General features: G+C 35.5%; 1 protein-coding gene across 1 annotated transcript in view; it reads left to right on the top strand.

Annotated features, from left to right (window-relative positions):
- The window catches only part of LOC150110411 (macrophage mannose receptor 1-like), a 240,588-nt gene that overhangs the window by 54,929 nt on the left and 159,925 nt on the right, over positions 1-25,734 (top strand). Inside the window, exons 14-21 of the mRNA XM_090397710.1 lie at positions 5,972-6,129; positions 13,138-13,237; positions 13,559-13,812; positions 14,103-14,277; positions 14,653-14,799; positions 18,461-18,568; positions 20,046-20,210; positions 20,478-20,552. Of these exons, the coding sequence (XP_090253836.1) occupies positions 5,972-6,129; positions 13,138-13,237; positions 13,559-13,812; positions 14,103-14,277; positions 14,653-14,799; positions 18,461-18,568; positions 20,046-20,210; positions 20,478-20,552 (1,182 nt within the window). The remainder of the gene's footprint in view (positions 1-5,971; positions 6,130-13,137; positions 13,238-13,558; positions 13,813-14,102; positions 14,278-14,652; positions 14,800-18,460; positions 18,569-20,045; positions 20,211-20,477; positions 20,553-25,734) is intronic.

Raw genomic sequence — 25,734 nt, 5'->3', positions numbered from 1 at the left:
TCACTTGTTTTATTCTTTGTTTATATTGTTTGTTTATTGCCCAAATTTCCTGCCATATAATAATGTGGGCACTGCGAAAGTATTGTACATTTTCAAGCGTGTTTCGTTTTGTACTCTCTTTGGGTTGAGTGTTCTATTTATCAGCCGTACAATCTGTAAACATTTTGAAGATTTCAATTTTATGACTTTTTCTCCTTTATATAATATTTCACATCCAAGATAACTGAAAGTATTTATCTCTTCTATTATTTTATTATTAATAACGATTTTGCTTCTAACTGGAGTTTGTCCACAAAATGCCATTGTTTTATTTTTATCTATGGAAATTTTCATTCCAAACTGTTCTACTATAAACTTTAAACTGTTTAAACTGTTTAAACTGTTCTACTATACGCGTACTTATTGCTCTTTGTAAATTGTCTTCCTTATCTGATATTATTACCTGATCATCTGCAAATAATAGCGTATTTATTTTGTTATTCCGGGAAATTTCTATACCTTGATTGTTTAAGGTGTTCTACTGTATTAATATTTCATTAATGTAAATATTAAAAAGTATTGGAAACAGAGAGCATCGCTGTTTATAGATTGTATTGGGATATTAGGCGAAATGAAGGCTGTGGTGTGATATAAGCAAAATCTAACATCGAACTTTGCTAACGCCAATCTTATCAGCATCACTTCTATGGGATTTATCTCCAACAAGGTTTTTAAGGGACCCAAGCAATATTCCTTGTAATTTAATTTTTGTACACACATATGCACATAAAAACATTTTGTACGCCAGTTTCCAATCTCAGACTCAAGTGTGCAGTAGCTTGTGCTCACAAATGCGAAAGTTACAACCCACAAACTCTTAATGTAATACGCGTACATAAAATTGTTGACATCTTCCTTAAAAAATCTTGCATGCTGATGCCAAATATTCCTATACCAGCAACCTAAATGCTTATTCCTTCAGGTATTAAAATATTGCATGTATGTGCAGGTTATAAACAAATTACGTCACATTTGTCCAGACAGCCACCTAAATTTACACAATTTAATTACCACAGTGATATTCTAGTAACATTTCGTATATTAATGTTGCCCTTTTTCATCTAACTATAACCTGTAAAACTGGTAGAAATAAATTAATTCAGTTACATCTGCGTAGCTGCTACAAAAACCCACAGTCGTTTGTATCAGTTTAAGTGACTGTACTGTCTAGAGAGTAGACATCCTAAACACGTTGTTGACGTCAGTTTGCCCAAATGGTCTGAGCTAAAAGTAAATAATTACAGTGTATTAAGTTGTAATGGATTAGAGTAATATGGATTAAAATGAGTAGCGCAGTTGGAAGGCGAGTAGTTGGAGGGACTTGTGCCCTTCGATTGGAAAAGAATTTAGTTGTTGTTTTCTCCTTGTAACGAAAGAATCTTTATATGAGCTTCTTTCATTTGAAGGTGAGTTACAACTCTCATACTGGATGAAAGGGCTTCTCTCTGAAACGTGGGTTTTTTAAACGTGGGATTTGACTGCATACAGTCAAATCAGTCATGAGAACGTGTGCAATTTACAGACTAAAAATACTGTTGTTAGTTTTGGTTGTCGGAAGTTGATGGCTTCGTATGTTAACAGTAGTAGTAGTTGTTGGATTGGCTGTGGGGAAGACAATAAGTTGTGTACAATGGAGTAGCATGCCTTACCACGATTAGCCCTTGAAGGCTCCCTGGAGGTGTCACATAATAATAATAATAATAATAATAATAATAATAATAATAATAATAATAAAGTGTAGACATTGCAGAAATCAATAAATAAAATCAATGACAAGCATGATGTATTATTAAGCATTATGTATAATTCGTTTTAATGGTATGTTAGCAAATTATTGACTGTAAATTAGAAATTCTGGAAAGAAAAAAATTGTGCACGTTGTTACTAGGCGTGTGCTCTTCGTTTTTTTTTTTTTTTTTTGACTGGTGTGCTCTTAACTTAAGCATCTCCCTTAAAACAGCAGCTAGTTCAATAAAGATTGTTGTAGTGGTATATTGTTCAGAAAGGTAACTAAGTCTATGAGTCAGGTATATGTCTATCAATTGCACATAATCAAGTCTCCTTGTTTTTTTGGTGATAAAAAACATGTTTTCAAAAGCAGCTAGCAACTCTGGGAAAAACATCTCAGAATCTCATTTCTCATTTAATATGAAAAAAATATTTATAAAGTCAGCCTGTTTCATAAGTAGCGTCCACATGTTCGTAAGGAGGGAGCCTTTAAGAAGCCAGTTTCGTGTGATTCCACCTGGAATTTATCAAAATGTTTAAGTAGTAATATGTTCCATCATTGTACTAATTACAATAAATTAATTATTAAGTTTTCAACTTCGTGTTAATAAAATTAGTTATTAGACAAATTCTATCGAATTCATTTGTTTCGTTTGGGAGGGAAGTGATTTTTTCTTTCTTTCTTTCCTTTTTTTCATTAATTCACACGCCATGTTAATTAAAGGAAATATTTCTGTGTGTGTTTTACATCTTTCTCTATTTTTAATCATCCCCCTTCATATCAATATCCACGATAAGCAGTCATTGTAGGTAGGATGGTTTTGCTATTATGGCACTCAAATTCGAATGAGTTTTGTGGGCTTATGCAGACTTGAGCTGTCTCTGGTATTCCAAAGAAGAAACCATTAGGCATTATTGCAAGAATATTACGTTGAAGATTAGTTTCCTATTGATGGACATTCTTAAAACTTTGTGATATCTACAACTTTCAGTGGGTTGCAAAATACTAAATATATTTTATCCGAATTTCTCCCATGGAACATTATAAACATGCTTCATTACTATCGTGGAGAGGCTAAGGGTTAAATAATCGGAAAACCGAAAGTGCAGAGATCTTTCATAGAGAATAAACATAATACCACTTCAATTTACTTCATATCTCTAGTGAGAAGGGTGGTCATTCACCAGGGAGATAACTGAAACCATCTCTTATTTAGACATCTTTATATGCTTCAGAGAAAACTAGAAAACTAAATAAAAATAAATTGACTAAAATCTTATTTATTTAAGTTAGAATAAACCAACTCACATGAACAATTGATGTTATAACAGTCTTGTTCTATAAATATATTTTCTTTCAATCAATTGATGTTACACACGTTTCTTTAGCGAAAATAAGTTTTGCTTGGTTGGTTGGTTGGTACAGTTGTCAGTATATGTTTCGTTTTAGAAATCAGATAAATAAACACCTGGAATCCTTCTTAATCACAAACATCATTTTCAAGTGTAAAACAAAAGGAAAGTTTTAGACTTTACGGAAATAATTACCTTTTTATTCGTACCACATCACATATGAGAAGTTACAAATATCAAGAAGAAATCTCTTGATTATCTACGTCAGAACATAGAAGTAGATGGATTGAAAGAGGAAGGAAAAAACTTGTTTCTCCAAGACAGAAGACCTCTCTACCAGATCCTCATCAAATGATCTGGAAATGTCAAAAGCTACCACACAAGTTTCTCCACATCTTTCCATGACTCGTGTCGAAAGGTAAATAGTGTTCTTAGCAGACCTATTGTGGATATATGAGAATGAAGTAGAGCGGTGGTCGCTAATTGGTGTCTCTACTTTCTGATGAAGTTGACTGCTGGGTAATATTTTTCGTTATCTTCGAAAATCTGAGTTAAGGACGGTGTTCTGATAGCATATTGTTGTGTCCCCCCCTCCCTTTTTTTTTGATTTGGCTGTATATAAGCTTATTTCTGCATATACTACAAAGCAGATAAAACACATGACTACGAAAGATTTTAAAGAAGATAAAGGATGAACAATATTTTCGGAGCACAAGTTTTAAGCACAGCTGGGAGATTTCTTCAGTACTTGAAAGAATATTGGTTTCCACTTTATTCAGGATTCTACTCTAGGTGGTTTGATCAGGATAGCAGAACCAGTTACCCAACTATGAGAACAAAGACTAGAGATCACGAAGATAATCTCTGGCACCAACACACTTTCGCAGGATACGAAAAGAATGACTTTGATGGTGGGAATAAATATATTCAATCGCTTTCGTCCATTAGTTAGGAATGATTATTCATTGAAGGCAGTCTTCATATCCACTTTAGCAAGGAAGTCTAGAATTCGGATGATCTGCTGATTTGTAACCTTCGGCATTGTAAAACATATGGTATGGGAAGGATTTGAGAAAAATATGTAATATGAAATAAGCCTATTATTTATTTATTTATTTAGCGTATGATGATACAACAGCCGTGAGGCCCTCTATACAGGGAAGTACGGCACTATCTTAATCCCCCCATTATTTTATCCTGGCTCGGGACTGGCATAGCTGACGAATGAGGCCTATGGCTGGGTCTTGAGTATTCCTGACTGTAATCCATGTGTGTTCCCGGAGCCGGTTTGCCTGTTCTGGGACAAAAAAACCCGAGTTTCCAGGTGGGAAAACCCACTTCCTCCGTATGAGTCCTGTTAACTCACCTTTCACAGAACCATTATCTGGTCTCTCGAAAGAGGCCAGATAACGGTTCCTCACATCATGGACGGGAATTGAGCCCAGGTCGTTCCGACCAAAGGGCTTGCACTAAACAGACTGAGCTATGCAAGCTCTATGAACTAAAGTGATAAACTCACACTACATCTAAAATATGTAGACAGAGCTTTCCCCTTCAGCTCATTTTCCTCTGTGAAGAGAAGCGTTACCATTTTCTGAAATACGAAAGTTATAACGTTGAAACGTTATAACCTTCTTCTTATTCATTTGCATTCTTTACGTTTGTTGTGCTTGTGTAAGCACCTCGACCACCAGAAAAAAAATGTGACAAGAGTTCAGTTTTTCTTGAAGGCATCTTTTGACACCGTAGGAAATTCACTGGATTTCAATCCGAAAGATGATGAATCGTGTAGGAATTATTATTGTTCGATCTCGAACCTTATTTGGAGACTAGATAAAGTGCTTTTGTGGTAACCCTAAACGAATGGATATATATATATATATATATATATATATATATATATATATATATATATATATACAGACACAAATATTTAATATACAAATATAATAATATACGAATATACAAATATTTTTCAAAATATCATATTTTGCGAAATATTTGTTTTCTTTATCACGTTATAGGAAACATTAAAGTATCAAAATGACATCGGCCATTCTTTCTGTCTTCTTCTTTTTTGAGTCTCATACTTTCATTGACGGTGTTTACTCACCATTGATTGGAGTTGAATAACAAATGGCATTTCTTCTCATTAGATATTCATCAGTTCTGAATAAACAATCTAACAAAACATTCTCTCGAAGTTGCTTGACTATAAAACTGGACCAGTTCATATTTTTTCCCCTAGGAATTTCCAATCGTAAAACGTTTGAACAGCGAACTTATGTTGAGGACTGTGTGTGTGTGTGTGTTTCCCTCAAGCTAGTGGATAATGGGGTAGCAACGCTATACTGAGAAATTATATAGAATAATTTGGTTTCTTGTTGCCTTCCTTGTCCAGTAATATTGTAGGTCCATTGTGTTCAACGGGTCGGTTTGCATGTTGCCAGGCAAAAACAGAGTTTCGGAGTAAAGCTTCCACTTCCGTATGTGACCAGCCAACTCATCTTTGATTAAAAAGTCCTGATAACCTGCTTTGCGTCATAGACAGGTTTCGAACACAGATCTTTCTTATCAATGAACTTTGTCTCAACCGGTTGAGCTACATTGAAAATTTAGAAAACAATTTTTGAGAGAGTAGCTAATGTAATTGTTTTTTCCTCACATCAAAAATAATACTTTATTGTTATTTTTACAGACAATTGTCCACAAATATTTCACATTTTTGTATCATTCAAGTGAATTACATTTGAAATGTTTCAGATGCTTAAAATGACTTTGTCAACCACTCGATATATCGAAGATTTCTGTCTAATTTTATAGTTACTGTTATCATCCTATTTTTTTCTAGATTTTCTCAACACTCTGATCATTGACTACCAAATGAGCATGTGGATAGGTTTCCATAACTTGGTATCAGACTACGAGTACTACTGGGCAGATAATTCTCCCATAGATTTCGTAAACTGGGCGCCGAATCAGCCTTCTCGACATTACGAAGAATTACAGGTCAGAAAGAAATAATCCACATATATATATACCAGTATATATTTATTTATATCTTTAAATGAAAGAGAATGGTGTATTTATGAGTGCGCAATTCATAAAAGTGCTCTCTTATATCATTCCGGTATTATAAACGTAATAAAAGTATTTTATAAAAAAGATGTTTCCTCTTTTGCGAAGCCGTCTTATCATGCTATTAAATAATATATAAAAATTCGAGGATTTTTATATAACAAATATATTGAAAAACATGTACATATAAAAATGAGTTTTTTTCGCTTTTGTTTTTTTCAGTTAACAGCGGACACTTTCAAATGCGAAAGAAGTTATTAACTATTTAAAATGCGTTTTATAATTAACTAATTAATATTTATGATGCAAATAAACAACAACAAACACTAAACCTTTGTTTTCCTTCATAAATAAAGGGATGTCCTAATTATTATGAAGTAGAATAATTTATGAAAATGTAATTACTTCATGATATTTATTAAGAATAAAATATTACGTGGTGCAATTTAAATAAAATACCACAATAAGTCCCAGGGAACGTTAAATTATAAGTGAATAAAGCGACAAGACAATTACGTATCCAGTCTGGTCAGTCGTATCGCATGAGGGCAATGTTATGATTGTGAAACTGGACGCAACAGTTGAGATCCGTGGAATTAATTTTACTGAATTATGATGGCTCGGAGATTAGCGAATGGGTGTAGGATTATGGTAACTCCGTAATCATGCTTTAATTAAAAATGCATATAATATCATATCTGAAATGTTGCCACGGAATGGATGGTATAAGCAGGTCAAGAGATAAAGCAAATGGAAAAGAAAAAGAGAATATAAAATGATGAAGTCATTTCTTGGCTTCTGATGACAAAAGAGATAGGAAGTAATGATTTCAGAAACTGTCTTTAAGATTTTCGGATGTGCACAAGAAATGAGTATTATTAGAATATTTGGATAAGGAATCCCTTAACCGTATTTAGGAGATCAGTCAAGTATCTAAAGATTGTAAGGTTCGAATAAGGTTATACCACTATCATTGTGGAATCTGCACCTGTTTTTAAGTTTAGTGAAGTGGTGTACATGTGGTCAACATCGCTTGTGATTAAAGTATTTCTATTAAAATTCCCTGGCAGATGTTTGCCTTCAATAGTTTGAAAAAAATAGTTTTGAAATTATTTGAAATAAAATAGTTTCATATGTTTGAAAACTGGTATGATAATACCAGTTTTCAAACATATGATTTCTTTTTCTATTTAATGCAATAGATGCTACTAGAATTTAGAATTCCCAGGATACGATTTTCTCAAAAGCTAAGAAAATATCAACAAAATAATAAATGAATAGTTGAGCCGCTTAGGGCGAAATGCGGAAAACCGTCGAAATAGTTTGATCTCGATGTGCTGTCATTTCAAATAGATTATCCAGAGATCCTTTGTTTGTCTTTTTGTTTTATTGTCCAGATTTCGCTTCCATACATTAAGACCGGTAGGGCTAATGTATTGTATACTTTTAGCCTGGTTTGTTTTTGAACTAGGTTTGGTTTAAATATAGAGTTAATTACTCCTGTTATTTTTAAATATTTTGCAATTTTTATGTTTATATCTTTTTCATTTTCATAAGTGATCATACATCCTAGGTAGTTAAATGAATTCACCTGTTCTAAGATCTTGTTATCTAATACTATTTTAGTTCTTGCTGGATATTGTCCTTTATAGGCTATCGTTTTTGATTTTTCCGTTGGTATTATCATACCATAATCTTTGGATATCTCATTTAGATTTAAAATAGCTTTCTGTAAGTTATCTTCAGAATTTGTAATTATTATTTGGTCGTCTGCAAAGAGGAGAGTGTTTAAGTTAACTGTAGGTGAAAGTTTAATTCCTTGATGTAAATTTTTACTCCATTTTATTATTATTTCATTTAAGTAGATATTAAAAAGAGTTGCTGAGAGGGGACATCCCTGTCGGACCCCTTGGTTTATCTCTCTTGTATATGATAGCTCGTGATTTAATCTTATTTGTATTTGATTATTTTCATATATACTTTTGACAGCTTTTAGGATATTATTTGGTATTTGTCTTTCTGTTAATATGTTAAATAATATGTTTCTTTTAACTTTGTCAAATGCTTTTTCAAAGTCAATAAATGCAATATGTGTTTCTAAATTATATTCTCTTCTTTTCTCTATTATTAATTTTAGGCAGAAGGCTGGGTCTATACATGATCGTCCTTTTCTAAATCCATTTTGTACCTCTAGAATAAAGTTTTCGGAATATTTCATTAGTTTGTTACTTAAGATTCTGCTATATATTTTGTAACATGAATTTAGTATACTGATACCTCTATACTTTTTAGGGTCATCTCTATTACCTTTCTTAAAGATAGGAATCACAATTGCTTTTTTCCATTCTATTGGAGGGATACCAGTTGAGTAAATTTTATTTAAAAACAATAGGAGTCTTCCTTTGAATCTTGTTCCTGCATATTTATATAGTTCTGAACCTAGCTTATCTTCTCCAGGTGATTTTCCGTTTCTTGTTTCTTTCAGGCTGATTTCTAATTCTTCTTCAGTTATTTCCTTTTCATTTTCGTTAATTGTTTGCCAGTTGTCTTTTTTAAAATATTTGTCTGTCCACAGTTCTGTGTAGTAATTTAGAAATTCTTCTAATTTCAATTCAGTGTTTAATTTTATGTTTTCTTTGGTATCTGCATTTAGGTGTTTCAAAATCTTATATACATTGGGTCTTATTTTATATAAATCATGTTCTAAATTAGAAACCAATTTATTCCATGATTCTCTATGTCTTTTTCTGACTTCTCTTTTAGCTATGGCTCTTATTCTTTTATATTCTATTACATCTTCTAATCTTTTACTGCTTAACCATTTGTGATAGGCTTCTTTTTTCTTTTTGATTATTTCTTTGATTGTATCATCCCAGATCTTCAGTTTTTTTCTTTTATTGAATTTTTTGGTCTTTCCTAAGCTTTCATTTGCTGCTGCATTTAGTATCGTTTTTATATTAAGCCATTCCATTTCTGTTTCTTCATTTTGTTTTATTTTATCTAGATACTGGTTAATTCTTTGTTCATATAGCCATTGTAGATTTGTGTCATTCAATAGTCTAGTTTTATAAACAAATGTTTCAATTTTTCTTTCTGTTCTTGTTACTTGTAGCCATTTAGGTGGTAATCTTAATTTTATTTTAACAAGGAAGTGGTCACTGCTTATTTCATATCCTCTGTGAACTCTAACATCTAGTGAAAATTTTGATGTATTTTCATTTAATATGAAGTAATCTAATATCGATTTCCATCCTCTTGCTGCCCAAGTATATTTATGTATGTCTTTATGTTTATAGAAGGAATTCATTATTTTTAGGTTATTATAAACTACAAAGTCAATCAATTTTTTACCATTTCTGTTCAGAGTGTGTTCTCCATGTATTCCTATATTATTATTAATTTTCGTGTTTCCAATTCTTGCATTTAAGTCTCCTGCTAAAATTATGTAATCATTTTTATTTATTTTATTATATATGTTTTGTAGCTGATTATAAAAATCAATATTATCCTGTTCTCTTCCTTCTTCTCGGGCATATTGTTAAATTATTGTTATTGTTAAATAGCCTCTATCTATTTTTATTCTAGCTTCTATTATTCTTTCATTCCAAAATTTATAATGTTTTAACTGTTTTGAAAGGGAGTTATGAATCCAAATCATGACTCCTGCTTGTGCTCTTTGGTCTCTGTCGACTCCACTCTATATCACATTAAAATTTTCAGTTCTCATAGTTCCTTTTAATTTCTTTTTTGTTTCAGTGATTACTGCTATTTTAAAATTTCTTTCATTTAATAACTGGTCTAATTCTATTTCTTTATATGCTATTCCTCTTACATTCCAGTTTGCTATGTGTATTATATTTTGTCGTTTCCATTTTCGTTTTCCCTTTTCCATTCCAGGGTCGTTTCCCATAGATTCAATCCGATTATCTTTTTCTGTCAGCTTACAAGTATAGTTATGTTCTTAATGTCAGGGGACTAGCCTGACAATGGAATAGTTCAGTGGTAGGGCTGCTACCTTAAGGCTTCTGAACTCGCCTTCTTCCGAATTTAAACCCATAGGAGGAACAGGGTATATTGAAGGGGAAAGGGTAGATTATAGAAGAAATATAGTAAGGTTTATAGAGAGGACATAGTTGTAAGGCCAGAAATGAAAAGACCCCATGGCCCTCGAGTACTCTAATAGCACAAGGGTCATAAAGTAAGAAGAGTTGGCTGATAAGGCCTTATAGGAAAGATTAAAGTTAGTGGATCTTCCTCAAAGTAGAAGAAGGAGAGGATAGATCCAGCTAGGGGTCCATGGGAGTGCCACTTCCCTTACAATCAAGATGATTGCCCCTTATGGCCCTGTTGGTCCACGAGTCCTTATTCTGTATATTCGGACCACCCCACCATATATATATATATATATACACACACACGCACGCGCATGTACACACACACACACACATGGTGGGCTCCCCCTATCCGCCACCCAGGGGACGCGCTCTCTAGGGGTTACAGGGTCCCCTGAGAGAGATCTGATACATGATTCAAATTTTGCATAAATTGAGATGTGTCTAAAATATGGACGGATGGATCCATCTCCACAGGAACAAAATTGAGGATTTTTGATGCAGCTGTTTTGCCAACAGCGATTTATGGATGTGAGACTGTTTTGGAGATGTGGTGTTGCAGAAGCCTTTTGTTGGTATCATATGCTGAGTATCTACAAACGGATAGATGCTAGAAAAGATCGGAATAACTTTAAGGCTCCTTAAGGACAGAAGAAAGTTGAAATACTTTGGACACATTGAAAGAGGACTTCTGGAAAAAAGTAACAGAAGGTAAAGCTCCTGCGAAAATGAGAAATGGGTAGACCGTCAATAAGTTGGATGGAAGGTGTGTGTCTGAAGTGATTGATCTTCAGAGAATGAAGACTCTGAAGCATATGAATGACCATTCGGTATGCGATGATGGATAAATTGCAATATTTTATACAGCGCACTCTATGAAGGACGAATCCTTGATTTAGTAATTGAATATCAGTTGATGCTTGTATATTTAAACTTTTTTTAAAGCCTGCCTGGTTGGCCGAGTGATTAGAGTATCCGCTTTCCAGTCAAGAGGCGGCGGGTTCGAATCCCATCAAAGGCATGGATGTTTGTGTTTGTCCTACTATCATATGTACTGCTGTAACTTGTATCCTGGCGCCGTACGACCTTGGATGTCTTTGCGTCATAAAAACAAAAATCACCTACTTTTGAAAAATTAAAAGCATTAACAGTCCACCTGAGTCTTGCTTTGATTCAGTCAAATGCATACCTTTAAACGTCAGAATACCAAACTACCCTTATGGTTTCAATACTTCTATTTATAATTTGATAATAAACAACTCCATGATTGATTGTAAAGAAACGCAAAATTAACAAAAACGCTACCTAGAAACAGCTCAACATCATTTATAAAGAACAATCGATTTTGGAACCTTTAATTAGGGTTGATGATTTGTAATGAAAAGAATTTGTAATGAAATGTAATGAATAGAAAAAAAAAACTAGCCCATCAAATACAATCATAGTTAAAGGCGTTTTATAGAGGCCTTTACTAGGATAACACTCTTTTGATATTTATTACTTTACAGGGTAATAAATATCAAAATAAAACATTTTTTTACAATTTTTCAGTTGATACCAGAAGAACACAAAATTAACTCTGGAAAAATACGAGATGTTTAAATATTATCACCACCAAAGATTTGATCCGAGGAAGAAAAGTGTCAATGAGGACGTGAGTCGAGAATTGTATAAAGAGATATTTGCATGTGTGTGTGTGGGTGTGAACTTTTCTCAAGAAATCTCTCAATAATAAGAAATAACTCCTACTAATTCTGAACCACCAAATTATGCTAGAAATTTTTATTGTCCAACAAACCAGAATTGCTCTCCTTATTGGTGAGTGGTGGGAAAGACTAATATCGGAGTTCCTCTTAATAGTCACGGAGTCTCTGAAGCAGACTGTCCGCAAATCTTACACAATCATATCTAACCTCTTATGGCAGTATCCGTTCAGTTAGAAGAATGATCTTCCAAGATGACGTCACTCTCCATCACACGAGAAATGTTCGAGAATAGTTTGCATAGCATCATCGCAGTGTCAACGCTTGCCATCACCATTATCCATCCAAAATTGCATTAAATAAACTATATGCGAAATATTTTGAAGAGGTGGATTAATTATGTCAAAATTGTTTGGCTGGTTTATTTAATAAAAAATCCACGTTTCTGAGAGGAAAAGCCCTATTCTACCGTGTATAACACCAGCTGACTACCGTGTATAACACTCATCTTCATTTGAAAAGCCGGGATAAACGTTCTTCACATCGTAGAAGTGGATTGGAATCCAGGACTTTCCAACTAAAGGACATCGTTGATACTGACTGAATTGAACATATAAAAGCTGGTACATGAGCGTGTGCTGCTTGTTTCCTTGCTTACGGTGAGATCTAAATTTAGAATACTAGAAAATTTGATCTACTTCACAGTCGGATTTACATGAAAAAGAAAGGAATAGTAAAGCACAAGCGGTATTTAACTGTTTCCCCTCGCCTATGATCAGTGCAGTCAGCACATAATAGTGTCACTGACAGAAAGTTGGATATGACCTTAGAGTTTCGAAATGAATGAAGTCTCCATGAACGTTGAGTTCTGCTGCCGGAGTCCAGAAGAAAAAAAAATTGTAGTTGGAGAATGATCCATGTTAAATTATTGTTAAACATATTAAATGGTAGATATTCTAGATGGAGGTTGTAGAAAAGGATCATATCTTGCCTTGGAATAGCATTCTTTTTAAAATGCTAAATAATCCCACCATAGATATTACATCAAGTAATGGTTAACATTTGTAACTTTTCTAGTGCTGTACGTGACCGATACGTTAATATCGATTCAAATTAACTTTCAGGGACAGTGCGTGGAGATATTGTTTAGTAATAACTACCTTGGAAAGTGGAACGATGCCCCATGTTCTGATAAAAAACCTTTCATCTGCCAGAGTTATAAAGGTAAGTAACTTTTAATACTAAGGAACAGTCGATAAGGTTATGCAGTAAATGAATGATTTCCAATCCTGCTACGACAGGGAGAAAGCACTCCGTGTTTTTACTCCGAATTAATTTCAGGCTTTTGGTCTATCAGTACATTAATATTAGTACCTTGAGTTTGCTGATGAGGTGATCAGATAATCTCTAGATATTAAATACGAGAATTTTTAAAGCAATTTATAAACGAATTAAATGTCGTTGTTTATCGAGGTGTAATCATTCATCATTACACAGTAGAATGCGGGGAAATAAGCTTCATAAGAGTGTGTACTTACTTTCTAGATCCCACTCTGTCAAGCGAAGGCTACTACACCCGTAAGTGCACCGATCAACACGGGTGGACGCGCTTAGGATCATCTTGCTACCAACAGTTTACCCATCCTGAACAGAAGAAAACGTGGTATCAAGCCGAGCAGTTTTGTCAGCAGTTCGGTGGTCATCTTCTCACTATTAGGGATGTCTTTGTCTCTGCTTTGTTCACAGGTGATGTCCTTCCTAACATAATTGAACCTGTATGGATCGGACTCAAGAGAAATGTAAGTTCATAATCATCATCTTCGTCTCTCTCTCTTTCTCTCATCTTCTTAAATTTAATGATTTCGTTCAGATGTGTTCTAAATTTGAATTTCACTCCTTAAAATCCAGAGGATTTTAGCTTATTTTCTTCTTATTTAGTTGGTATTACGGAAAATAAAATTATGCTATCAGAAATAGTGCGTTCTCTTTCTTGAAATAATTTATATAAACGCTGTTAATTAAAATAGTGGGACATGTTTCTGTGGAAGAATTTTTTAAAAAAGTCTCATTTCGTATTTGTTTTCTGTAGCATAGACAGAACTTTAAATGGGTATCTGGATGGCCTGTAACATACACTAACTGGGGGAAAGATGAACCATTGGAAACGAACTTAGGAATCTACTGTGCAATAATGACAAAAGACGGTCACTGGAAGACAAGTAACTGCTTGGAAAGCAGACCATTTATATGCGAAATATCACAAGGTAGGTCTCCTGTGCTTACTTTAACGCATCTGATGTCATCATCACGACTGACATTTTACCAATAACGTTTCTGTAATTTAATCTCATCAGTGTTAAATATCAACATCAGATTGTTTAAATGGTTATCATTAGGAAATATGTGTAACTGAATTTATTTTAGTTTCATATTGTTTGTGTAAAATACCCTTACAGGAATTTCTTCTAGTAGCAGAGGATTTGAAGATGATGTTTACAACTGCCATATCACTGTGGCAAGCAATGCTTGTATTATTATAATTATTATAGATGTTTACCATAGTGAAAAAATCCCCACCATGCGCTTAATGTTTCATTCAAATTCTTTCATACACTTTTTAATTTTATTTATTTTTGCAGATGTTCCGGTAACCCTACCATTAGAAGCTGATCTTGTTTGTCAGTCCCAGTTGGGTTGGCACGATATAGGAGGAAGGTACTGTTATTCCGTCGAAACTAGAAATTTGGTACCCTGGGTGACTGCAAACATTAACTGTTTCAGAAAAGGTAAGTTTCGTGTATGATTAATTTTTTCTGCTAGAAAGATAGATAGATTTTTTTTTTTATTGTAAACATAACCATCTTATATACAGGATTAACCGGTTTTTGGTTCTCTGCAGTCAGACAGAGAGGTTACATGCTCATACTCTTGTTGAGGTATGTTACATCGAAGTCACTTATAAGGCTAATTACATTTTTTTTTTTTTAAATAAATTAAAGCCATTAAGAATTATTTTAACATGATAACATAAGATCTTATTTTAACATAAGAACATAAATGTGGAAGAACATAGACGTTACTATTGCACAATATTATCTATTAACATGAGAGTGCCAGCTGATTAACTTTCGCACTGTTAAGCACAACAATCCTTCTTTCTTCCCCCTTTCTTTTTTTTTGGGGGGGGGTAAAGGTGTCACTTCTATGCTGGAAAGTGGATTATAATTCAGTCGCCCTGCTCAGCCAGGAGTTGATTCCGTGGATTCCATTCTTGGTGGAAAAGATCTAAGGTGTTGTTTTGCCTATGGTGGTGATGCTCGTGTAGGATCCGACTTCTCACCTTTTGCTGGAAGGCTGCAGTGAGTTGGTCAGTTGCCTCTCTTTACGAAGTTGCTGTGCTGTCTGGTCTTGTATGTCTGAGGTAGAAGTTGTATATTACCGCTTTTGCGGTGATGAAAAGGTAATTGCAGAATGAATGGTTATTTGAGTCCACATGGACGAGATTGAAATATTCCTCTTCTGTATGAAGATTACCACAGGTAAGAGCTGCCGTTTCCCGAGTCCAACTGATTAATTTAGTATTGACTGGGCATTCCAAGTAGATATGCCGGGCCGTTCCTAATTGGTAGCAGAAGAGGCAGTTATCTGAGACGTTTGAGTTAAATTTTCGTAATATAGTAGGAGTGGGTAATATATTATGCCACATTCTCCACTGAATATCTGCGTCAGGTTTGATGGCTCTTGTGCGATATGGTAGATCCCATTGAAATAGTGTTTGATCAGATGATGCAGGATTTTCCAACAAAGTGCTTTGGTTCGACTGTTGTGTTAGTGTGCTGTAGATCTTGTTGGTGTTGCTGGGTGTAAGTTTCTCCCATGAGTTATTGGTTTTTATCAGAAAGATAGGCGCCAAAACTTCTGAGTTTGGAGGGCTAAGCCCCACTTCTGTTATGCTATCAGGCATAGCGGCTTGAAACGCGGCCTTTACGGTGTCTATCTGCTCAGACTCATTCCCATATTCTAGGTTTTCGAGCGAATTTGGAAAGCGCCAGGTGAGGCTTGGAGAAAGAATGTCACCCAAGATCCTCACGTTTCGCCAGCTCCATGGAGGAAAGAAAAATTCTTTCTGAGTGATCGGGCTTCTTACCATCGTGTTGTGAAAGATGGTTCCATGAGGATTTCAGGTAGGGATGCTGTCTTCACTGTGTGCTGGAGGTTTAGCTTCTTCCATCGTCGAAGGGCATCTTTGTAGAAGTTTGTTAAATTTACAGGCACTTGAGCTGTTGTCATTCTTAAGGTGGTGGAGAGAGAGACCTCTAGTGGCAGAAGTGAAAATATACTCAGTGGTGCATTTGTATGATATTTCCTGTTGTAGGGCATTTATGAGAAATCGAGCACGAAACGTTGTTATCCTGTTGTCAATGGAGACCAACTTTTGTCCTCCATCTTTGAGAGAAGTACATAGCTAGGAGTAGGAAAGCCAGTTTCTTTTATTCCATATGAATCGATATATGGTTGACTTTATTTGTTTGATGAATTGCACTGGTGGCATAAGAATCTTTAGTGTATGCCAAAGGACACTGGTGGCTATTTGGTTAACGATTATTGTTCTCCCTCTTGTGGAGGCAGAGGCTCGTATTGCTGCCCACTTTCCTAGAACTTGCTTGAAACGCTTGTTTAGTGTGTCCCAGTTCTTATCCACATAAGAGGGTGTGTTTCCTAGGTAAATCCCCAGGTATTTGTTTCCCTCTGTGGACCAGGTACCAGACATTGGGGAATCGGTTCGGATTTTCCATTTGCCACACCACAGTCCTATGGTTTTATGTGTGTTTAGTTTGGCTCCTGAGGCTGCCTGATATTGTTGGTATGCCATTTGTATGTTATGAAAGTCCTCTTCTTTGCGGGCTATGATTGTAACATCATCAGCATATGCTGTCAGGGTTATGGTTTGGTAGGGAAGTTTAGGGCGGCATGCTTTGAGCAGCATGCTGAGTCTACACAAAAAGGGTTCGATGGCAATTGTGTAAAGAGGACCGGAGAGTGGACAGCCTTGTTTGATACCTCTGCTGTATGGTGCAGTTATGGTAAGCCTGTTGTTTATTTTCATGCAAAACTGTGCCTTGGCATACAACATTTTGATAGAGTGAATGATGCCTGAGCCAAAGCCAAATGCTTTCAAGCAGTTGAAAGATAGATAGATAGATAGATAGATGGTTTAGATAGATAGATAGATAGATAGATAGATAGAGAGAGAGAGAGAGAGAGAGAGAGAGAGAGAGATGGAATTCACAAAAAGTGGCTTGATTTAATGAATTTTAATATTAGTAGCATAGATATTTTAATTTTATTTCACTTTTATATAAAAAAACTTTAGAAATGTTGAGCAATTTATTTTAATCGTAAACGAGGGTGATTTTATGCACTCATAAGTCTTGTCGTTATTCGATATTCTAGCGAGACAACCGTGTATGAACCGAGTCAATCATATTCATGTTGTATTCGCGTTTGGGTGTTTTACTTGTTTTGCTTGTGTGAAGTGTGAAGATCTAACTGGCTAATAAAAACGAGAAGAGATAAAATTGAATAACACAAGCATTCCAGACTGCAAACATCACATTCGAGAGAGTATTGGGATCCAAAGAGAAATCCACGGAAATGAAAATGCAGACATTTCAATATAGCAATACAGCGCATGGCCTACGTGACAAGCTGTTAACCAAATTGTGATAAGTTTTTTAAGGAAATATCCCGCACTTTAACTCATGCAAATCATGCTGGCTAATTCGAACTTCAAAAATTATTTCTCACAAGCTTCACTCACCCACTCGAAAATATTCAGTGGGAATAAGATTGACGATGGAGAGCCGAATAAGCTTCGGCTCTCCATCGTCAAGTTTAGCTGCTCTATATTACTGCGTTCAAAGCAATAGTAATCAAATTTGAATGAGATTTTGTGTTGCCACACAACATCTCATACCAAATCTCCTCCAGATTTTTCTCCCTGGAAACTTACATTTTTCGTCCGATGAAATAGAAAAACCGCCAGAACACAAGCAATTAATGGGTATAATATCCTGTGGCTTCATAGCTTTAGGTGTTTTACATAACTCTAAATAGCCAATATCCCATTAAACAGTCTCGTTCTCGATCCAGATCTGGTATGGCTGAAAGTCCTGTTATTCCATAGAATTATATCTTTGAGAAAATGAAAGTATTCAAATGCACTAAATTTCATTTTTAGTGAAAATCCAAATGAGAAAAAAAATAGACAGAGAGAGAGAAAGAAAATAACGAGTATTGTGCTGTCTACCGCTATTTATTTCGTTATTATTATTATTTTTTAAAAATTCTTCTTTAAGCTAGGGGAAAGTTTCGTTGGGTTTCTTGCCAATCAATCAAAGTAGTTAGGGAATGATTAGTTATTTTTTTATCTGAAATGTATTACAGAAGGAACACTTGCCATCATCCACTCCGAAGCAGAATTAAATATCTTGACCATGTTTCTGAAGGGCTCAACAAATCCAGTCTGGATCGGGATGACAAGAAATCATGACGGTCAGTATTCTCTCATTAGTCAAATAATGATTCTATTTTATTATACTTAACTTAGTACATGATGTGGAAATCAGTAGATCTATTAACATTCAGAAAAGCGACTGCCTTCGGGTAAAATCAAGTCAGTTCTATCAAACAGTTTATTAAAACCATCCGAGATGTGGTGTGCGTGCGAACTCTTTGTTGAATTTACCTCATCGAAAAAGAAAACAGTGGATGAATTCTTAAGCAAATCTATCAACGTAGAATTAAAAAGAATACACTATATCATTTCAAATGTTTACCTTCCGGTCATATTTTGTGACAAAACTCCTATTATCCCCGTCTGTAATTTGGTTCAGCTTTGGAGGAAAAGCCTTTCCGCTCTCCATCCAACAGTCTGAATCTCACCACAACCATGGATCTCTTGTGAATGTGTAAATGCATTTAGAAAGAGGTCGATGACTTTCGTCGATTAGTGGAAAACTACTTTGCTTATTTCAGGTCTGAAGTGGCTTGAAGTATTTCCTGTTTAGAATCTAGGGCAGAGTTTGCTGAATAGAGAACCCTTAGTCTATTTAATAATGTTAACGTACTATAGGCTAATGGACTGTCCTCGGTGAAATTCATATAAAATTATTTAAACATGGTCCTTCCGCAGTTGTAATGCATTTGCGGAAAATTCTTTTTTATAATGTCTAATGGAGTCGTGATCTCAGTTCTATTAAACATCTGTGTGACGAAATGGAGCGTCAGGTGAAGTCAAGGGACTGAAGGTCTCCATAACAGTTCAGCATCTCACTACATGCCTCCAGAAAAACACGTTCTAAAATTCTCATTGATCGCTATCGTACGCATCTGAAAAGTATATCCTGTAGAACAGCTGCAAAAGGTGGTACCTCCTACTGTACTTCTTATTAAGGTTGGCGCAATGGCTGTTTGCACCTCACACTGTGATGCCCGTTAACTTCTTTCCAAGAAGTGTGCTTCACAGCGTATACAATATAAGTTACTCTAAAGTACGCTCTTCCTGCAATGTTTCTTTTGATAATTATCAATGAATTTATGTTTATTTTTTAATATTCTATATTTTTTTATCTGAATATCATCTTCTATCTGCATTGCAGGTTGTCAGCTTTTACTGTGACAACTACAAAAAAAAAGTGCTGTGCATATAGCATACAGATCCAAAGTTTCGGATCTGTATGTTAATTTGGGATGTTTTTGTTACTTTTTAGGTGTAGAATACATCTTTAAGGCTTATGTCAGTTGATACGGAATCATTGTATACATATCAAACCGCTATTAGAACCTAAAGAGATATTTTTGGATAATAGTTATAGAAAATATACGTAATATATCTCGGTTGTTGGAAGAGGGAACAGTAAAGACAAAGCATGAAGTCTTATAAACTGTCTACAAACAGGGTATACAACGTAATAATGAAGCTACATTCACCTTCATTAATTCTTTTTATCCTTGTTTCTTTCATCTGCAGGTGGTTTTGTTTGGTATGATCACACTCCTGTGGAATTTGTCAATTGGAACGAGGGCGAACCCAGCAGTATCACCGAGCAGTGTGTGGAGATGCATTCTACTAATGCGACTTGGAATGATGTCAGTTGTTTAAATCAAAACGGCTACATCTGCATGACTTTGAAAGGTAAAAATATCACAACACGACATTCACACTCTTTGACCGTTTTATTTTATTGTTCAGTATTTCATACCGCTTATTAAATAAAAATTTTCTTACTTCAAGTGGATCGTGAAATATATAAATTTATGATGAGTAACGCACCTAAAAAAGTAAAAATATTTTCGATGAATTATACAGTATTCATTGAATTTATTAAAATGCAGTGCTATATTTTTATACGAACATCTTACACTGAAACTAATAATGTATTTATTCCTTTTTTTCCCCAAGTTCCTGCAAGGAGTTGGCCATCAGAATCAGATACCCCTAATACATCTAGTGAAGCGCAGTATTCTGCATATGTTGGTAAGTACGAGGAAAAGACATTGAAGCTATTTTTGCAAGGTTGCTGGTACATAATAATGACAAGCGACTTAACATACTTGAATTTGCGGACTTTAAATAATAGTTATTTAACACCAGCTTCATAGCATTAATTATTGTCATATACTAACCTGAAAAGAATTCAGATTTATACGTATTTAGAGGTTAGCACACGTGAATTTAACGTTGCGTGTCTAAATGAAATTTGTTACTTTAAGTTACACAACGAATAATCATAAAACTGACAATTTGCTTTTATAAAATGGAAATTGATATTTTACATCAAAATTATAATTAGAAAACCATCACAGTAGTTAGCTACGATAATAAAGCACTTTTAATTGTCAATGGCAATGTTTTAATTGGGTCATACAGGGTCCCGTTTGTAGGTTAGCTTGGGTGACATCATGTACTTTCACCCCTTTATCAGTCTCTGTGGTTGGTTGTAGTTATGTTACATGATAGTTCCTATCACATGACAGTCAGCATCGTTTCTAGCGTAGTTTTAATCGGGAGGATTCCTCCTTTATCAAAAAGTAATTACCCCCCCCCCCCGCCCACACACAAATACACGACCTTGTTTGAACTGCTTTGTAAGCTATCAGTCTCTATGGTTGGTTGTAGTTAGGTCACATGATAGTTACACTCATGTTTTTCACTTCAAGGTAAGTTTAATCGAAAGTTTTAATTTTTCCATTAATCAAAATGTAATTAAATCCCCCACCCCATCTGAGGTCGACGTTTGACGTCATGTATACGTGATGACTGATTTCGTATCGGTTAGATTGGTTTCGTTTCATTGTCTACAGTTAGTTCACACACACACACACACACACACACACAGTCATGTGGTTCTCTCCAATGGGGGAGAGAACCACGTGACTATGTGTTTTTTATAAATAAGAACCTCTGTCTAGTTCTTGAATGGTTTCTTGAAATCATCCAAGTATATCTAAAGCTAGTGCTAAGTACTTTCTTACTAACGGAGTATGTCTGTATTTATCTATGTCAGAGTTTGATCCTGAAATATGTCTTGAATTCCATTCAGCTACAATAGTTTTTGATGGTTCTGATGTATGGGATGTACTGAGATTCCAGCTTCACAAATGAAATGATGCCTGCAGGAAAATGGAGAAGGGGAATTTTCTCTTCCCTCCTGCACTGTGAGAGTGGAAGGAGGTCTTGTCGTTTTTTAGTGGCGATAGAGTGTGATCCAGATGTAATATTAACGTTCACTGATAGCGCAAGTAGTATTTTCCAACATCTTCATGTTTTGAAAGCAAATGCTAACGTGTTTCGTCTTATGTGGGAGGTTCGTGCATACAATTTCAAGGATGTTTCTATGAAGATTGGTTTGGAATCTTCTTGCCTGACGGATGGACAGTTTTTGGAAGTGCTTTCCTCATTTATGAAACGTTGTTCTCCATTTTCGATGATAGAGGAATGTGGATTGTTGTGTAGTAAAGAAGGTGTAGAATGTACTTTACAGATGTAGAGTATCTTTTGAGTAATGATTTCTCAACACAGTTATTTGCGTTCATTATTGTATTCCATGTAAATATTTGCATAATAAAAATGTATGTAATCTGAACAAGTGTTTATCTATGTTTATTTTATGTTAAGATATCTGCTAAATTAAATAAAATACCGGGTGGCCATAAAATAACATTCCCACTTTGGAGGCATCTGTAGCTAAAACCAATAAACGTAATGAGACCAAATTTTATATTGAGGCTTTTGAAGGCATGAGGAGATGATTTCCGCAAAAAAAAAGATTTAGTACTAAAAGTGGAAATTTTGGAATTTTCGAGCCGAAAACAAGCGGATAATTATATTAAAAAAACAGATAAAATGGAATAACAACATTTCGAAGGTGTAAGCCACAGCCTTGTCACTCATTCCAGCTGTATATGTGGTACGTTACAATGATAATTGGAATAATAATAATTAAACTAAAACAACAACTTGTGTGAGACACAGAAATGAATGTAGTAATTGAACTCACATGAAAAAAAATGTTTTATTCATCTGAATCAGGGTCCCCTGGACCACATACACGATTTTCAATGTGCTGACCTTTCTTGTGTACAACAAATTGCATCCGGTGTGCGACATGCTCTACAACTGAGCGTAAGGAGTGGGAATGGATGTTCATAACAGCCCGTTTTATGTTCTCTTTCAAGACATGCAAGTTGGGAACGCCACTAACATACACAACGGATTTCAAATACTCCACAGCCAAAAGTCACATGGAGTGATGTACGGGATCGAGATGGCCATGCCGTCGGAAAGAATTGACTGATAACCCTCTGCTTACTGAAATGCTGGAGTAAAAGACGCTGTACTGAGAGTTCAATGTGTGGCAGTGCTCCATCCTGCATAAAAATTATGGAGTCCAAACTTTGTCACTGCTGCAATCAGGAATGAAAAAAATTTTTCAGCATTCGTCGATAAATCATACCAGTAATGGAGCAGGTTACAGGACCTGTAGGGGTAATACGCTCAAAAACGTATGGTCCTATTATGAAATCAGCTGTGAAGTCACACCACACGGTTACTTTTGGAGAATGCAGTGGTACTTGCTGGATCGCTTGGGGATGTTCAGATGCCCAAATCATTCTGCAGTTCTGAGCGTTTACCGACCCATTCAGATTAAAATGAGCCTCACACCATACAATATTCTCCATGGCCAGTCATTGTCGACCTCCATTCGGGAAAGAAACGTTAGAGCGAAGGTCATGCGCTTATCATAATCTGCTCTTCTCACACGATTGGACTTATACGGATAGAAGTGAAGCATTTTCCGTAAGATTTTCCAGACTACACCATAAGCCATATCAAGTTTGCGAGCTATGGCACGAGTGCTTGGACTAGTACCGGTCATCGTGTCATCGAACACCGCACTAACAATATCTGTTACTGTCTCCTCTTGCACTGCTTTTCCGTCCTCTTCCAGGTCTAACTCCTAGTGTTCCAGTTTCTTCCAACTTCTTAATCATAGCTGTCAGTGCTACAACTGACATAGGACCTGTACGTAGGTTATGAAGCCTTCTAAATTCCCGAAGGGCCACTACGGCATTGTACTGTTAAAGGTACGAAAAACGTAACAAGTAAAGCACGTAGGATGCATATTGAGCACAATTTCAATCATTCGTATAATTGCCTGAACGTTTATAATCCCTTTTTAAGTGGAATTGGTGGCCTGCTGTCACATACGCACAATGAAGTTTGCATAATCCTTTTTACCTGCGTTTACTGCAAAAATATTTGACTGCTTTCGGCTCTGCCAGCGCCAAAAGTTATTTTATTTCCACCCAGTATATTATGATTTTTCGAACCCGAGAGGATTTGGAAGCATATCATCTTTGCAAAGAACTTCTGGACATAATATCAGTTTTATGTCCAGAAGTATAATACCTGTACATTACATAAATCAGTGAAACGTAGATTTAGACGATTGAAAACAATTGCAGCTGGAATTACTCACCAGTATCAGTGTGAGTTGATGGATTTAAGTGATATTGCTAGATTTGATAATGGTTTTAAGTATTTATTAAGTATGATTGATTGCTTTATCTCATAAAGGTTGGGGTTCACCCTCTCGAAACCAAAAGCTGTTTAGCAGTATCCAGAGCTACGAAGCTGCTACTGGATGCAGAAGATCCTATACAGATACAGGTTGACAGAGGAAAAGAATTCTGGAATAAACATGTACGTGCTTTACTTGACAAATGAGGCGTTACATTTTTTATTTTCTAAAGGTGACACCAAAGCATCGATAGTAGAAAGATTTCCCCGTACTTTACGCGGTCGCATGTGGCGTTATTTCACTTATAAAAATACATACACTTAAGAGGGTATAATTTATCTAAGCATAGATCTTATCGGGATGGCTGAAGAAGTGAATCACGGGAAGGAGAGTAAAGTATACGATCGGTTATATGGTCAGAGTGAAGAACCGAACCCTGTACTGTTTAAGAAACCTGACGTTGTGCATATCTCCTGACAGAAAATCTTTTTGAACAAAGAATCCGCACCAAAGGTTTCCTTGGTTCACGAAGGTGAACCAAGGAAATCTTTATCATCAAGAACGTTCTTTTTACCAATACTTTCACTTATCGACTCGAAGACACAAGCGGAAAAGACATTTCTGTTCGTTTTTATGCCGCTGAAATGCAAAATATAATATAGCCAGACCTGAATTTTACGTTGTTGACAAAGTGTTGAAACAACAAGTTAGAAGAGGTATTCCAGAGTTCCTAGTGAAATGGCGATCTTATCCAGTTGGGTTTGTGCAAGCGAAGTATTTCGTTTATAACAACTCGCTGTGGTATTACTGTGATTCTTTATGTTTTGTCTCTCCTATAAACAAGATCATTCTCCCTGAGGGTGATATAATTCCAAATCGGGACGGTACAGGTAAGAGCGCGCATTGTTTGGTAATTGGCATATGTGTGTTTGGAAGATATAGTAACGCTTCGTTTGGTGATATAGTTGTAACCTGAATGAGTATAAATCGATCCTCACCTGAAAAGAAGCAAGTATACAAAAGTGTTAAATTCGTGCTACCACATGAAAATTTCACTATACCTTCCGAGGACAGATACGGCTGCTGGTTATCCGATGCTGCAAACTTTCGAAGACGAGTATATGCTCCCGAGAAACAGTTGGAAATATCGTCTCGTGGCATATCTGACTTCAGATCTGAAGTACGTGGAAAAGCAGGGGGTGCACGATTCCATGAACTCCGTAAATACCTACAGACACGACCTCAAAATTCAGGATTTGTGAAAGAAGCCTTATTGGATGTTGTACGTCATGCGGTTTATCCTCATTTTAAGCGACACGACACACAGAGAGGTGCATTCATTGCGGTGATGGGGATGCGATTGTTCATTTAGTACTTGCCCGATCACGTGTAAATCTTGTAGAAGTGTTGAAAACTTGAAACAACCTGTAGAGTGCGTCACTCTACAGTTAGTCGAAGCGTGGTTAACAGATTGGAAGAATATTCATCTGTTGAAAAGGTTTTGATATCAGAGTATTCTACTATATGTAATGGAGTATACCAGATTATTGGAATACCAGATTATTGGCTGTTCAATTGATACGTATCCTACGGTAGGGAGTGCAGACCAACTGGGAAGACAGCCGAACAATGCTG

Source organism: Typopeltis vanoorti, chromosome 1 (genome assembly GCF_054136105.1).
Source record: "Typopeltis vanoorti isolate ZY-2024b chromosome 1, IOZ_Tvanoo_1.0, whole genome shotgun sequence".
Taxonomy (NCBI): domain Eukaryota; kingdom Metazoa; phylum Arthropoda; class Arachnida; order Uropygi; family Thelyphonidae; genus Typopeltis; species Typopeltis vanoorti.
This window is presented reverse-complemented; position numbering and strand designations above follow the sequence as displayed.